We start from the raw sequence: 17,581 nt of genomic DNA on the forward strand, positions 1-17,581 counted from the left end.
AAAAAATTAAAACAAAAATAATGATTAAAAAATTAAAAAAAGGAATTATAAAAATTTATAAAAAAAATTAAACCAAAAAGTATAAAAAAATATTAAAAACATTTATATGAATGTGTGACGCTTATAATTTAGGTAGCTATATGAACTGAACTGCCAACTGAAAATAAAATTTTCGGCCTTAAACATTTTCGGTTTACTTTTTTTTGCCAAGAAATCAGAATTTATTATTTTGAGTTCCATGAACGCGTATGTTTTCATTCAATTTGTTCTGTGACCACAAAATGAATTTTATTAGTTATTCGCCACTAAGCTGCAATTATCAGCACACACATACGCTGACGATGTGGCACGTTCCACACCTGGCAGTCAGTTGGCAACAACTCTTTGCAAATGTGTGTGTTCGGTTCGACTGCCTCAGTATTCCCAGCGCGTTAGTACCAATAAATCCAAGCAGACACCAACCGTGCTGCTTGTGAACCGTAATTTCCAACTGCTTTTGTATTCCGCCTTTCCCCTCTTTGCTTGTGGCGGTCCCAAGGTGCACGAAGACGTGTTGGCACGCTGCCGCATATGCCACAGACGACGACGAGGTACACCTTGCTCAATTCACTGTTGCAGCGTCCACTGGCAAATTCTCACTTTTCACCAGTGCTCATATCTCACATTCACACATCCTTACGTATGAATATAAACCAGCAGCGTACACGAGCTTGATATTCGCAGGTCACGGCAAGTGAAATGAAGTGGGTAAAGTTAGTGGAGAAGGTGAAGTGGGCAGAAATAATTTCGCCAGATGAAAAATTGAAAGCGCGCTGTGATTTTGTTTTATACCCAGCTTTTGAGGACCAAAATAAATATTGCCAAAAACAAACATACACCTGCACATAAGTGAACATTATAAACGACGTTTGTATTGCACGTTTTCAACCGCTTTGCTACCCCTGCATTTGGTTTTTTCATGCTCCACTTGACTGAAACACTAGCAACCGCAGCGCTGAAAGCGAGACTTTAGCTACAAATGAGTATATGTGCAGGCTTTGCCACATGGCCAGTTTCTATTTATTCTTTAACTCATTGGGTGGTCACCGATGTGGCGCTAGGCGATGTGGCCACTGCCAGTCATTACACATGTTTATTCGTATTTTGGAAGATTTGATTTCTTTTTTATTATTCGCCAATCGCTAAAATCTAGTTATTTATTTTTTGAAAGCTGTTGCGTTTGAAATTTAGTACAGAATTTTCCGTGATTAAACATAGAATTTAAAGAAAACAAGGAAAATAAATTGTGGTGCGCAAAATGTTTCAAAATTTACTGATCCATTGCGTGAGAATTAAAATGTTCTTAAATTAATTGTAACTGTCAAACTTTTGTCAGATGCGTAATTTAAAGCAGAAGAGCAAATTAGATCGTGACTATAAAAAGAGGATATTCTTTGCTGTTGCTTGTCACTCTCACACATATGTGCAACATTTCGGAAATAGAAAACGACTTCTTTAAAACAAACAAAAAAAAAATTCATAAGTGCTTTAGCCGAAAAATTAGTTGAAGGCATCATCATGAGCTGTACGCCAACTTTTGGATATATATATGTATATTCATTCGGAAAACTTATCGACATTTATGGTAGTGTACTAAACTTCATGCTAAGTATTTTAACGTTTATTCTAGTGCTTTTGCCATTAGGCTTTTAGGTCGAAAAATCTATATGTTGTTGGTGTCGTAAGACACTGTTAAGTGTAGCCACCAACACTTCCACATGTTCGCGCTAATATCCCCGCGCTTAGCGCTACTATATAGTCATATATAGTAAAAAAAAAAAAAAGTTTCCATAAAATCGAGTTGAAGCCAACTTTGCTTGCTACTATATAGTCATATATAGTAAAAAAAAAAGTTTCCATAAAATCGAGTTGAAGCCAACTTTGCTTGCTTTCTTTATTCCGCTTGATTGAAACATTATACCACCCAAGCGGTGGCCTTCTCAAAAATGTATTATACTTGAGTGTAAGCGATTATGTGAAGAAAAGCGCAGTTTTAGGCACAATGGGCACTTTCAGCTTTAATGGGCACTGTACATTCTCTTGTATATAAATTAGCGCTGTGTCAAACATCATTGTTTTATTTAATTTATAGTAAGTGCACACTTATTTATAAGCGTGTAGGCAACAGCCGCTTGTGCGCGTTGAATATTTTCTGAAAGTGTTATTAGTGGCACATTGAGTGCGATGTTGATAGACACCATTTAATAATGTGTCAATAATACAAATTAAAGCAACGCATGGAAGACCGTTAATTAAGATTTAATGCAACGCCTGTTCATGGTAATTTTGTAGAGAGAAGACAGATATTATTATAATCGTTATAATTGTGTCCATTGCTGGAAACACACAAAATTACAACCACAATGAATTTAAACAGCACATTTCAAAAATATGACAAAGGTAAAATCAAAAATTATATTAACCAAAAAAAAAAAAACGTTTGACGAGAGATAAAAGGCTTCATTTTAAAAAATTATATATATTGGATTTTAAGATATGAATTTTAAGACATTTTGACTTTATGCACCAAGAGTTACTTTTAATTTCTAGCTTTTTCATATCATTTCACATACTGTATATGTATGTGCTTATAAAGTTTTATGCTCAGTCGAATTTATTTGCGAGTGCCATATCTACCTGGCTTTGCAAGTGGCACAGTTTTTCAGTTGATTGCATTATTAATTCAACTCTCAACTAAACTGCCTTCTGTGCTATGTTTACATATTCTGTTGCCAATTTGTAGCCTGTTTAGGTCGTCAATATACTCCTATTTACTCAACTAGAAAATGGCATTCCAAACTCTGTTTAATGAAACTCCGGTGTAAGATAAAAAAACACACTCTGGGATACTTTTCAGGCTTAATGTGGACTCAAATACTTGGGTGCCAATGTTATTTGCAGAAGATTTTAATAAATCATAAATCAGTTTAATTCTATTGCGCCCTTTAATAATACATTTTATTTAAATTGAGTTTTCAGTTGAAAATAGTATGCCCTACAGTGAACAAAAAGAGAAATAAAACCAATTGTATATGATATTCGCGATCTACTTGTTACTCATACGCCATGGTGACATGTACCAGAGCTGATTTTCATATTTACTGCAGAAAAATTGAAAGCGGGACCTAGTGCATTACATTAAAATGAATGTATCCCCTCAAGTATTGACTACTTTATTGTGCTAGTGCATTTTATGTGCCGAGGCTTGAATATTAAGCATTGAATTTGCATTCAGCGGAGAGCAGCAGCATGCGAAACCATTCTATGAATGTATGCGTGTCTTTTGTTAGTACTCTTATTCACTCTGTCCTGCGATTAAATGCAAATTTAAATCAAATCATAACGACGCACGTCCGTCGTAAGATCTTGCCACAATGGATTCTTCAAATATTGTTTCGCGAATGAATGAAGGAAATAAAAATGAATTTTCCGTTTTGTTAGCACGATGTGCTTAAATATGCGAAATATTTTGAAGATTTTGAGACATGTATAAGATGTCAAGAGGAGGAAGGAAACAAGTATAAAACATGGTTATGAAATTTAACGTATAGAAATAAATATGAAGTCAAAACAATCGAGCTAGGGGGTAACAAAGGTCTCGTTATTGATCGGCAAATATGAAGATTAGCTCAAAGCAAATATGAAGGGTACTCAAACACAGAGTCCAAATCGAAAATTCATTCTCTGAATTAGTGTTTATATGCATCTTTTCAGAACACATTTTCACTAAAATCGTTATACTTTTGATCCCACAAATTTAATGCTATGCATCACGTAAGACTTAGTTGCAGGTCTTCGTTATACTAAGCTCTATTTTCTGACATAATCACTCATACGCACATACTTACATGCATTCGCATGAACATAGTATTCGTCTAGTGTGATCTGCTCGCTTTTCTTGTGTTTGTGTAGCGCTGTCCGCAGCGAAATCGCATTAAAAATGCATATTGTGCAAAGTGGAAAGTCGGGTAGTGCACACAGAGAAACCAACTATGTTCTAGCTTATAAATATACAAGTCCAAAACTATACACATACTGAACATATGCTCTTGAATATTACGAGTATTTACGCTGAAGAAAGTAAAAATAACATTCGGAAATTTAAAGACGTGCGCATTCATTGTTGCAGGAAAAGCAGTGACAGCGTAAGCGCCTTGAAATATGCATTTTCTTTCGTGAAAAATTTTCATTTCTTGCTAAGTTAAGCAAAATCAGTTTAAAAACTAAAACCTTAGTGTTGCTTTGAATGACGGTTATACGAGGCAGCCACTGTTCGTGTGTCCCTTTATGGTTTTCCCATCCCCTTTGTTTCATAAAATAAAGTACAATGTTAACGAGTCGTAAAGCGTGTACATGCGATTCCCATTGAAATATTAACAAGGCGAAAGTGCTAATGCGAAAATGAAACTGTTGCGGCATAAGATACGTATTTTGTTGCTTTCTTTGTAAAAAGTCTTAAATTTCTAACAGAAAAAAATATATTCACAGAATCTGACAGCTCAATTTAGGTCTCATTCTTACCCAGCTGTGCTTATACATTAGAGCGAGCCCAAAAACGGAAAAATTTGAAAATGCTTAAGAGACTATGGTTCTAAAAGCGGTTTCGAGCCAGCTATTTTTAAGAGCGAAGTTCTGTTCGTCAGTTTATGAGATATCAGAATGAAATATATCGGAATGACATATCTCCCATACAACCGATTTTTCAAATTTTTAAACTTCACCTTAAAAATCGCTGGTTTGAAGTAAAGTTGTTCAGAGTGAACCGTGGAACACACCCGCTGCAAATACATATTTGTATTAATATTGAACGTATTGAATGGATAGCAAACTTTTATTTGGGCGGAAATTACCAGCCAGCTCCACACCCAACTATTCAGCATAGGTGGCTTGAAGTGAGCGTGCAACAAGCGTGAAGGACGTGAATACGTAAAGAACCATCGAATGATTTATGAATTTATGTACATATGTATGTGTGCATAGATAAATAAATATTTTCATTTCATTTCCATGCGCATTTCAATAAAATCGAATCCAAAAGCGAACCGCAAAAACGCCATTTGAAAAATGCTGAAATGCTAAAAGGAAATAGACTGCGATAAAGTGTTGAATGTGTGTGTATGTTATAATATGTCAAAAGCACGTATACGGAATTCGTGATGCACTGACACTTGCCGCCGCTACCAGGAACATTTAATTTGAAAGGGCTGCATGGCTAATGCGAAAGCGCTTACTAACAGCTGCTTCAAATAGGCCAAGTAAAGGCCTATTAATTCGAAAAACGGTATTTTTTCCAGTTACCATACCTACGCCAATCGTAATTGCTGCTTCATACAGCCACGCGCGAAGCAGAAGTACGCGTGTGTTCAACACATATGCCATTTACGACGCGCTACGATGACACTTCAATCCGTACCACACCGCTTTTACAGTCACACCTGTGCCACACAAATCCAGGCGCAAATAATTTCTGTAATCTAGCTGTAACTCCTTCAAAAGGCATGCATTCAAAGGCTTAGAGCGCTTGCCGTCGTACCGCGGCAACGGCAACGGCACGGCCAGCCAGCTATTTATGTCACTTGTGTCGCCTCGCCACTGAGTTATGATTTTTCATTCATGTGTGGCATGCCACATAAGAAAGAGTAAAATGGATTTTTTAATTGTGTCACGTTGCAGGCGGCAAAACACTGTGCAGCGCAGCTGAAAGCACACAGCTGCTTAAATGGGGTCACTGGTTTACATTTAAGCTACGGCATGTGCATTCAGCCATTGTTTTTGGTATCGTGTTTTTTTCGCAATTTTCGCTTAATCGGTTCTACACACAGCGCCAAAGCATATGCTGCACCTTTGCTCAGCTGCATCGTGGCACCCGCGTCCCAGCAAAATCACAGATAGTACTGCTTCCATGCGCTTTTAATGTGCCAGAAATCTGTGCCGCCAGCTATTTACTCTGCTTCTTTCTGAACAAGGAGCAAACCATTTAAGCTTAATGCGGCGTACTGTTGTTTTGTGCCGCATATAATAACAACAGTCAGAGTCAGCCACAGCCGAACATAGCTGGGTTTACTCGCACAACGCATGTCACATATTGAAGATGGTGGTGGAAGGGGAACGGGGAGTGTTACCGAGGGAAATAGCGCTGGCTTTGCGGTAGATTCGTTTTGTTGTTGTGTTGCAGGTGCAGCCACTTGGTGGGATTGCTCAAAGCCTTTAATCAGTTTTCCAAGGGTTTTTGTATGCTTTGGGAATGTCACGTATACGCCATGGGACCAAAACTGCGTGCCTTCGTTGGTGCCGCTGTTGTGATTGCATTGTGGCATTGCTGCATGGGTTTACAGAGATTTTTGTGAGCAAGGTGGGGTTTCGTAAAACAAATTGTAATGGAATTTAGAGAATAATGCAGCGATTTTTCGGATTTCAGTGCAAAAATTGAAAGAGAATGAAAACTCTGCTGCTGTTGCTCACTAGAAGCATAAATTTCAATTCGGTAACATTTTGCTACAATCTTCTACATTTATTTCGAATTTAAGATTAATTGGAGAGGTGTCAAAGCTATCACATGCTATCTACACTTTAACGTGAAGCTGTCAAATTTGCACGAACAAATATTTTATTATTTGTAGTTGTAAGGCAGCGCTCACTTACTACCCGCAGCGCAGCGGAAGTGCCAGTTGCAACACTGAGCGGTATAATGAACCGACAGTAGGTGGCGTTGTGCCAAAGAAACGCTTGAACTGACTAATGCACCAAATTATGGTGTAACAATAACTATACCTACAAACAACTGAGCACCTGAACTGTGCTAAAATAACATATTTCCGTAATTTTCACAATTCCACCGCTCGAGGGTCACTCGATCAATTCTCAATCGGCAACAGGAATGATTATATTAATTAAACCTTTTCGCTGGACAGGAAATGAGAAATGTAGAAAGATTTCCGGGAGTGTTTAACACGCCCTGCCGGGTTAGAAATGTTTGTAAATACATACATATTTATAAAAAGGAATAAAGAATAGAACATAAAAAGACGAGTGTAGCGGAAGGACTAACAACAAATTTCAAGTAATTTTCAATGTGTATCAATTTAATAGCTAATAACTAACATGAAAAGAATACAGGAAATAATTAAAAAAAAAAAAAAAAAANAAAAAAAAAAAAAAAAAAACAAGCAGCTGAAGTGTGGATTTCCTAGCAATTTTGTTAAAAAAAATATATATATATTAATCTAGAATAATGTCAAAATATCAGAAATTACGGAAAGTATAATAAAACAAATAGTATTTACAAAATAATGGATGCCTGCAAAAAATCAATTTTTGATGCACTTCAATATCTGTTTGAATTTTTTTTAAATAAAAAAATGTAAATTTGGGGATATAGCTAGTTTCAGACAGAAACAAATTTCAAATAAATCTGTGCAATAAAAACTGAGAAATCGTGGGTCTCGTTTTGACAGTGTCGAGAAAAATGTGTTCAAAGTTTCGCTATATGGTCCCAACTACTTTGGATGCCGGCTCAGCAAAATACCTAAATTTTCAGAAATAATTTAAATTTTGAAAAAAGTTTCTAAATGTAAAAAAGATCTATTTTTTTATTCTTAGGCTACCATACCCCCTCAATTTGCGAATTTCCGTATTATAAATATGGAATTTTTGTTTTAAGTGGATTAAGTGGCAAATTATTTTCTACAAGGTAGGATTTACCTATGCGTGCATTTATTTCATTAATTACGAGTACGAAGATGTCTGTCATAAGATTTTTTTACGGAACACACGCCAAGTTTACGAGTATGTCTGAGCGTCAAAATCATATGACAATAAACTTAAATTAATTCCAAAGAAGTCAGTTTGCACACACATACACTCGGTTCCAACAGTTCATACGAAGTTGATGAGGCAACTGTGTCATTGCTGTTCTTCCGCCACAATTTGTCTGTTAACTTCCAGTATTTGACAAACTTTCCCACAACGCTGTCAGTTGCCACAAGTGAAAGTTTCTAGTTTCATACATACTCGCACGCAATTTGCAGAGAGCAAAGAGAAAAAATTGTAAAATAAAATGACGCACAAGTTTAAGCATTGCAAAGTATGTGTCTTGGCATTTTCCTTCGTTAACAATACATTTTTTTTTKTTTTTCAGTCACAAATATAAGCGGTAGTTAATACAACGAACTCGCTTACGTGCCGCGAATAAGCGGAATCTTGAGTAGTTCTCTTCCAAAATTTATTCAACATGACTGGTGAACGCTCTACAAATGGTTTTAGTTATGCACGGGTATTGTAAACCGTTAAGCGCGAACATTAATTATGCGACCTAATGAGTTTGGTGACTTCAAGGCCAAATCTACAGCTGAACTATCGATCGAACCGCAAAATCTAAGCGGCAACCACAAATTTCAAATTTAGCGGCGATCCATTAGTTTCATTTACATCTCTCTAACTCTCTGCTAACTTATTGCAAGCACTTAGTTGATTATCTGGTCTGGTCTTTCACAAGGCGCTTATTTCATGCTTCCTCGAGCGAGTGAATGACTAACAATTTGCCTAACGAAAGCGAAAATCATGTAATAAATATGGAAAACAATGACGAAACACTGGAATACGCGTCCCCCCAAACCACCGAAGTTGGCGTCGGCGCCTCTCTTATACTGCATCGGCGTCGAGGAATTTCGTGTTAGTCAAAACGGATATGGCTACAAATCTAACGATGACGCCCACAAGTTCCTCTTTCTGCTTTCTGCAGCCTGCTTGCACAGTCGAAGCACATATTCGGAGGCTATTTTTAAACTTCTAGCAAACACGCAAAAGCTAAAGGCCACATTCTTTTATGGTGTGAAAGTTGCAAAATGAAAGCTAAAAGTAACTCAAGTTAAAACGTTGCATTACAAAATTTAATATAAATAGAGCAGCGCTTGAGAGCAAACAGGCACAGGCGGAAGTAACGGTCATTATTTAACAGTTAAAAAGTTCAAAAATGTCCGTGGGTGGAACTTTGAATACGGTTATATGCAAAATGCTTGCAGCGCAACCTTTACGCCTAAAGGCCTTCATTAAACGCGACGCTTGGCAAATTCCTAAACGTTAACGAGGAGATAATGTGCTGGGAAATGCAACTAATAACAAGGGATTTCAATTTAGCTATGGCTGATCGCTGCAGGAGACGTCTACCCTACAACAACCATTTGTTGAAAAATAAAACCCCATTGTGGTACTGAAAGCTTTCGAACAACAAAGTAGAAATTAAAATGACGTTGATTACTTGATTGCGGGTGCAAAGCTTATTTTGACACTGAAGAGGAATATTTGCCACAATCGCATAGACATTGCATTATCCCTACAATGTCTACTTAAGTTGTGAATATTATACTTTAATATTGTTTGTCGAAAAAGTCTTTTCGTATTTTGTCAATAGATGTGGTTGCAGTCGTACATACATATATCTTCAATGCTACCAATCACATTTTGTCATACCATATAGGGTTGGAAAGCTGAAATTTTGAGCTTAATTTAATAAAAAAAAAAAATTAAATTCTGGGAAGTTTATGCAGCTGCTAAAAAATTAGTGAAAATAATGAAGAAGTTCGCTATATTTTGAAATTTTTGTATAAAAAAGGAAAGAATACCACGCAAGCCACCAATGAGATTTGTGAAGTTTTCGGAGCCGATGCCGTATCAGTAGGTATATCTCTTATTGTTGAAAAAGTCGATGTCATCGCTAAGGAACTGAACATTCATCATCAAACGGTTTAGAACCATTTAAAAAAGTCTGGCTACAAAACGAAGCTCGATGTTTGGGTACCACATGAATTGTCTGTGAAAATTTTACTGGACCGAATTAACATCAGCGATTCTTTGCTCAAATGACATGATGTCGAACCACTTCTGAAGAGAATGGTAACAGGAGACGAAAAGTGAATCAAATACTGCAAAAAAGTGCGAAAAAGACCATGGTGAAGCTCAACAAATGGTCGCAAAGCCAGGATTGACGGCCCGAAAACTTATGCTGAGTGTTTAGTCGGATTGGAATGGAATCATCCACTATGAGCTGCTCCAGCCAGGTTGAACGATTGATTCTACATTTTACTGTCAACAACTGATGAGGTTGAAGCAAGCAATTGAAAAAAACGGACAGAACTGATGCAACAGAAAGGGCTTCGTCTTCCATCAGGACAACGCTAGACCACACACTTGCCCTTACCTTGCACCAAAGGACTAACATTTGTTTCGGCCAATTCAGAATTCCCTTAACGGAGTAAAGTTGGCTTCAAGAGAAGCCTGTGAAAACTACTTGTCGCAGTTTTTCGCCGAGAAATGTCTCTAGCGGAAAGTGGCAAAACGTGGCAAATCGTGGTCGACCAAAATGCTACATATTTGGTTCATTAAAGTTCATTATACGATACATAAAAAAAAAAATAAGTTGAAGTTGTTTGAAATACAATAAGACTTTTTCGACTACCCAATAGAATCCATTTTTTTTATTTTGCTAGAAGTGTTTTAGTATGGAAAATAGCTTTTGGGCGTTCTGTTAACTTCACTATTTTTAATTACGAACACCCTTTAGCTCATAACACTCGCCTACACTTTAGGTTTTTGTAAGATCGTAAACATGTTTCACATGCTCTTATGGTTTCGACTGTAAACTTTTGAGAGTTTCTGCGGCAGTATGCTTAGTCATTTCTCTAAACGCCTAACTTTTTGCACAATTTCATGTTATTTTCGTTACTTTAGCTTTCTGAAATACAACCTGGCGTTAAAATGAAGTGAAATTATGCCATTTCATTGGAAAGTTGGCGAATTTGAACGCACTGGTATGTTTTATTGGAGGAAAGAATCATTTGAGTAGTTTTACCACAACGAGCTACGCAATAATATAAAACTTCGATCTTTATACTAAAAATTACAATTAAAATTTTGATTACTGCTTAGTGTTGGATGGCTTAAATTTACGTATACAAAAGTTTAAAATTTTAACACAAACCAAAAGATTGAACTTACGTGTATACCACATTTAATTGAGCGCCGTATGTCCCGGTGGCATTAGCGATGTGTGAACACGCGAATTCCGCCGCTGAGAAACTTGGTTATTTTAATTTAATTTATTGTAAAAAAAAAAAATTGAAAAAATCGAAAGCGGTTGAGTGAAGTTGTCGAGAAATTATTGCGTGTGCAAAAACGATGCTTATGCAGGAATGTTTGAGACCTGTTCACGCCCTAACTTCCTGCTCTCATTTAATGTCCCGCACTCTAACTATGTAAATTTAACTAAATTTATTTCGCTATTGTAAGCATATAACCGCAGTAGGTAAGCCATGTTCAAAAAAGTTCTCTATATTCCCAGGAATTTCTGACGTATCTCGCTGACCACTCACAATTAAATATGTCCCCAACTTACCCCTATCCCCTACATGGTTCACTTTCACTTAGCACATGGATTGCAGGCGACTAGAAATAAAATTTGAATAAACTGAACTTCAGTAGAAACACATCCGACAGATGTGCGAGAAAACTTTCCTGGCTGTTGTCATTGATTGACAATTTTGTGGTTGGTTTTTTGCTTGCTCCGTGTAACACAAACACACTTTTCCTCTTGTGTGCTTGCCGCCACAAACAATGTATTTATGTAGTTTTATTATTGCTTTAAGTATCGCTTTTCGCTCCCTGCATTTGATTGTTCTTGTCGCCTATTTGAAACTGGCAGTGCACAAATAATACGCACACGTCAGGACACTATGCAGGGCTTAGCTAAGGCTCTGATTCATTGCTCAACCGCATCTGATTGGTTGCTCGGTCAATTTGTCGACTCGTCCGGTGCTCACTGCAACTACAGACACCTTCCAAAGTAAAGAATTGGTTCATGCTTGCTGACAACACTTACATTTGTGGCGATTTGCATTGGCAACAAGGCAGCATGTAAGCCTTTGTTTACACACCACAATAACACTCAAATACGAAAGTCATACTGCTGCACTGGAGGGCAAAGCAAACGAGCATACTTTCAGGCGTGCACAGCTTATATCACTTGTACGCCCGGAATGACCTCGTTGTAAACACGGAAATGTGTAAATTGTGGCAAATTGCAATTAATTTCCCATTAAAGGGCGTTGGGTCAAATAAAACCCGATGACCGATAGCACGCCAAGAAGAAATTTGAAGCTTTTAATTTAAGGCCACACCACGAGCGGAGCATACGGTTATACTGAGCGCGTTATGAAAGCATTTATAAAAACCGGTGAATTGCTTACTAGTTAAATACATGGAATTAATGGGAAATAAGGATTTCTGATAACTACTTTTAGACACAAAGCGGTGAAGGAAAACAGCTCAAAAAGTTAATTGCAGAAAATAAAAGCAAAGCAATTATGTACACTAAGGAACAGTCTGCTGTCTAAGCTGTCTAAGGAGTGCAGGAGAAAAGTAGCATCCAGAAATATTGAAGGAAAATACTCTCGAAAAATTAGTGCGAGAAAGTTTAACAAAATTGATATTTGCCTTACTGATAAAGAATTAATAAATTCAATTCCATAAATATTTCTTGTCATGTGACTGATTGCTTGTTTTCCTATTTCTGCGTGTACAATTTGCATTCTGAATTCCAAAAAAAGTTCTACATTTCAGCTTTTGTGCTTTTGAGCTCACATAATAATAAGCATAACGGCAAAACAACGCAAACACACACATTAAAACAATCAACAAAGAAGACAAAGCGGCCTAAACTAGAGCAAATCGATCAAAGTTGAGCGCTGAAATGCAGTAAGAAAACAATAGCGGAAAGTTGTAAGAAAGTGAAAAAACCCGACAAATCAGTGGAAGTAAACTGTCGCCGAATTAAAATCGATTACCGCCGCGCAAGACGAACCACCCTCGCACATAAATTTTGACGCTGACCGCTTATGATATAGAAGTCACTAGATTACATTTGTTGTTGAAAAAGTCGAACAGTTTCTGTACACTTTTTGGTATAATATTATGGCAGAACCATAAAATGCAGCATGTCTTTTACAAGCAATTCTTAATTTCGTGTTTTGTTTGGCTATAAACACATTTCCTTCGTGAACAATGTCCGTTGACACAAATTCAAGACCAATTATTGTAAGTTGGAAATTTTATTGTATTGAAATCAGGGAAACAGACCAACAAAGAAATAAAAATGTACAACTCTGATCGAGTGTAAAAGAGGTGTACTCATGATGAGTTTTTATCGGCTTAAAAATTAGAATTTTAAATGAAAATGCAAAATTTTGAAAAAGGCTTCGGTAGTAACATTAAATTTTCTTCGATAATTCGCCAGTTAGAGAGTAATTTTGGAAACACGCGTGTATGCGCTGACAGGCATTTAATGTTATGTAATAAAAATTAACTTAAATTAAACTAAATAACTGCAAATCAATAACGTTAACCTTGGTTGCACCGAAGCTCTTAAACCCTTCAAAAATAAGGATTCATTACAAGTACTGGATTTCGATCGGTCAGTTCGTATGGCCTTAGACAATAACCCATGCCAAATTTCGTGAAGATATCTCGACAAATGAAAAAGCTTTCACCAGAACTTGATTCCGCTCGCCTTACAAATTGAGGAAGCTATATGCTATAGTTATCCGATATTAGTTAGGAGAAATGAGCAGCTTTTGTTGGGAGAAAAGGACGTGTGCAATATATTCGAATGTAGAGATGGACGGACGGTCGGAAGTTTGTTAGGGATCATAAAAATTTGTTTACCGATTTTTGAGATTTGCGAATGAAATTCAATAAATTCTTTTGATATTCCCTTGATCATTTTGTTGGAAGCGGACAACTATATATATCGAATATAACTGATTGTTCAGATTTTTTAAACTTTGTTGGATTGACACATAATCTTTTAGGTAAATTTGTTCAAAATGATTCGTAGAACATTTCTAGCATACTACTGTAAGCAAAAATAGTAAGACTTTTTAATTTGGGGTTTCGCGCGAAGACCCATTCGTCGAAATTTTTTTTTTTTAGGTTTGTACGACTGTCAGTAGCATCTATGCCAAATATCATTACTGTTAACGTCATGTGTATTTGGCGATTTTTACGATACGTGAAATTATGCAACAAAGAAATGCCATTAAACTTTATGTGCGGAGTCAAATTTCTGATGCCGAAACGTTCATAATGTTGGAAAAAGCTTTCGGTGATTATTGTTTACATTAAGAATTTTAAAATTATGTTCAAAGTCTTACTATTTTTTGCCCTTGGAGATTTTATGGAAAAAATTCGAACCGTTCTATAATATATATATGTATTAACATATGTAAAATTTTTTGCACTCACTTTTTCGTCACTTTGCTCATAAATTCGGTGGTTGTCCATTTACATAAACTTCTCGGCGCTGCATGCATTTCTCTTTTTGGATTTTGCATTGAAATATTCGTGTTTTTTGTTGTTGCCGTAGAGTAAGGGGTGTTGATGCTGATGGAACGTTATACTGTCAGCCACTTTGCAGTACACTTAACAGCCAATCGCTGACGTAAAATATTGCCTCATACGAAGTCCCACACACACACACCCTTCTGACGTCGACAAGTGGTCTTGTACTAGTTCATATGAAATTTGGCGGAAATTGTTCTTGCTTACTCCCAGCAACTTGTAACTGTATGTAGTAGTTGCTTTTGGCTTATTTTCGTCATTGTGTATGGAATTGCACTGTCACTGTTAACGTTGCTGATAGTTTCTTCGCAGCAATTTTCGTTTACTGTTTCTTGAGCTAAGCAATTTTTTTCTTTTCTTTCTGCTTCCGGCATTTTTTGTTGCTTGATAGGATAGCTTGTGGGTGTCGGCGAAGGTTATCGGATGAAGGAGCCGACTTGAATTTATAGTCTTTTCACTTGGCAGTGATTAGGTGGTAGGATAAAGTCTCACATTACAAATTCTTGTCTACAAAGCGGAAGAATTCAGTTGCAATTTCAGTTCGCTCGCCTCACAGCAACAAGACGGATAAGACAGATTATCTGCTTGGTTTTTGGTTGAAGTACTGAAATGAAAATATCATAATAATAAAGTTAAATAAAAGTTTTGCACAGAGCTAAGTAGTAAAATATTTACTTTTATCATTATCTCTTATACATATATACATATATATATATATCTTTGAAAATCAAAATGAATTTTTATACTAATATTACCCCTCAACTACTCTTTACAGACGCAGCGAGTTTTTAGGATGCATGTCCTTTCCACTACACACTTTGCTGCAGCAACCCGTTAATGGATTCTATAAACTGCAATCGCAGGCATGTCTGAATAGACCTCAGTCGCCAATATTATTGCAGTATCCGGCCGGAGTTACACACCCAGCACAGGTCCACAGTCAGGCTCATCAAACCCCGAGCCCAACGTCACGGAATAACCAAAACGACAAATTCATTCACTTAAATTCCCACTCGCAGCCCCAGACAGCTGTTCCGGAGACAAGTGTCGCCACCGGCATATGCACAATGACATCAACGCTGACAAGACAGAAAAGCGAAGAGGATGTCATGAGCATCGACAGCATGGCTCAGGCGACAGCTGGCAACAATATTGAGCATCCGATGACATTGAGCCGGAAGGCTTTGCATCAGCGTGATGCCGATGAAAATCTGTTTTTACGTTTTCTCGAGTTGGACCCACCCACAGATACAGCGCCTACTAATGCCACCAGTGCCACACCATCCGCTTCTGGCGGACGTCGTCTGTCCGCTACTAGTAAAACCGTTGGTCGTACACCCTTCACTATGACTAAAAAACTGACGCGTACCGCTGAGCGTGGCTTCGGATTTTCCATTGTGTGGACACATCCGCCGCGTGTCGAAAAGATAGAACCAGGGCTCTCTGCTGATCGGGCCGGCATACAGCCGGGCGACTATGTGATTTTTGTAGACAAACAAAATGTAGTAACCATGCCAGAAGCGGATGTGCTCAACTTAATACGTTCACAAGGCTCTACGCTAACGCTAGAGGTTTTCAGACGAACCGGACCCGCAGGAGGTGTAGGACTCGGCTCCATGCCACCAGCCCTCAGTGTTAGCAGCCGCGGACATCCACCTGCACCGGTAATGAATGGAAAAGCCACACCAAACACGCGTTTAGCTAGTACCACAAGCGATGAGCAGCAGTCAGTTACTGGCGGTCCAACGCTTTCATCACGCCGTGTCGGCGTGCCGTCTGCGGCACCAACAGTAACTGCAGGACCAACAGCAACAGTTGCTGTCACGACCGTACGTCCGTCCACAGCCTGTTCCGGCGGCACTACCTCATCCATTGAGGCGGCGAAGCGGCGACTGCACCTACCGCAGGTTACGTTCAGCAAGGAGGTAGGCAAAGGTGTCATTGTATAAGCGAAGACAGAGGGCATGCATTTTAAGGGTTAAAAAAGACTAGTGCCAAAATATTGTGAACGAATTTATATGTTTAAGTTTGGGGTTGAATAAATTTTGGCCATTTTCACTCAATAATTTTACTCATTATTATTATTATTGATTATTTATCTGTATGTTTTGTTTTTATATAATTTGAAAATATGTGTAAAAGCACAAAGTTGCCTCAACTGACGCTCCCAACCGAGTGAAAATGTCAGTGTTTTAGAAGAGTTAAGCCATTTACATTTAAGTTATATTTTTAGATATTAAAACTTGAGCACTCTATAGTCGAGTGAGACAAACAAAACCAAGTGAATTTTTTTAAGCAGTACACCACGTACACAATCATGTGCCATTGGAATCTTTTAAGTTTTCTTATGTAATCATTATTTTACTCCATACATTAGCACCAACCAATTGGTAATCCTCAAACCCTATAGGTGTAATTATAAGATGAATCCCCTAAATACATATATTTAATTAGTTTTTTGTAACCACAATTTGAAGTTTATTTTTTATGAAACTGTGCTGTTACTTCGCATTTTTTTTTGGCACGCATTGCTGATACTTATTAGAATTAACTTAACTTTGCGTTTTTGTTTAAGTTTATGTTTATTAATGCCATTTGTTGTACATTTAAAAATGCTGCTATGTTGACAATAAATGCTTAATAAAAATTTATTTAAGTATGTTTATTTTCGAAAAAATGTTTTTAGTTTCCCAATTTTAGAATTTCACAATCCCGTGTAGAAGACATAGCATCGCATCACCTCGTTTTTAACAAACACTAAGCAGTATATATAAACTTTTTTCCCGTCCCAGTCTATCGGGCCGATTACAGATAACCGTCGCCGTTTACTGTTGCAACTGATCAGCCGCGAACAGAACTTTATCGCAGCGCTGCACTTCGGCATGCAGCGTTTCGTTCAGCCGTTGCAAGACCGCAAAGATCTCATATCGCCAAATGATCATCGAACACTCTTTCAGAACATTGACGAGCTGTTGCGCATCTCCGAGGATATACTGGAACAACTGTGCAATGATGATCAGGAACCACAAATGAACTTTGCCTCCCGTGTGTATCTTTCGAAAACCACAGCTATTTGTGCGGCATATAAAAAGTATTGCAATGGCATCAAGCGAGCCGACTGTGTACTAGTACGTTTGCTTATCGCGTAATCGTA

The 17,581-nt window shown here is 37.5% G+C and overlaps 1 protein-coding gene across 2 annotated transcripts in view; it reads left to right on the forward strand.

Moving 5' to 3' along the window:
• LOC108975633 overlaps nt 1–17,581 on the forward strand; it is a 43,883-nt gene that overhangs the window by 11,083 nt on the left and 15,219 nt on the right. For both annotated transcript variants that reach the window (XM_018944256.1, XM_018944257.1), the window contains 2 exons: nt 15,203–16,352; nt 17,220–17,555. In XM_018944256.1, the coding sequence (XP_018799801.1) occupies nt 15,203–16,352; nt 17,220–17,555 (1,486 nt within the window). The remainder of the gene's footprint in view (nt 1–15,202; nt 16,353–17,219; nt 17,556–17,581) is intronic.

The sequence above is a fragment of the Bactrocera latifrons genome, unplaced genomic scaffold, assembly GCF_001853355.1.
Source record: "Bactrocera latifrons isolate USDA-ARS-PBARC rearing strain unplaced genomic scaffold, ASM185335v1 scaffold_68, whole genome shotgun sequence".
Lineage (NCBI taxonomy): Eukaryota > Metazoa > Arthropoda > Insecta > Diptera > Tephritidae > Bactrocera > Bactrocera latifrons.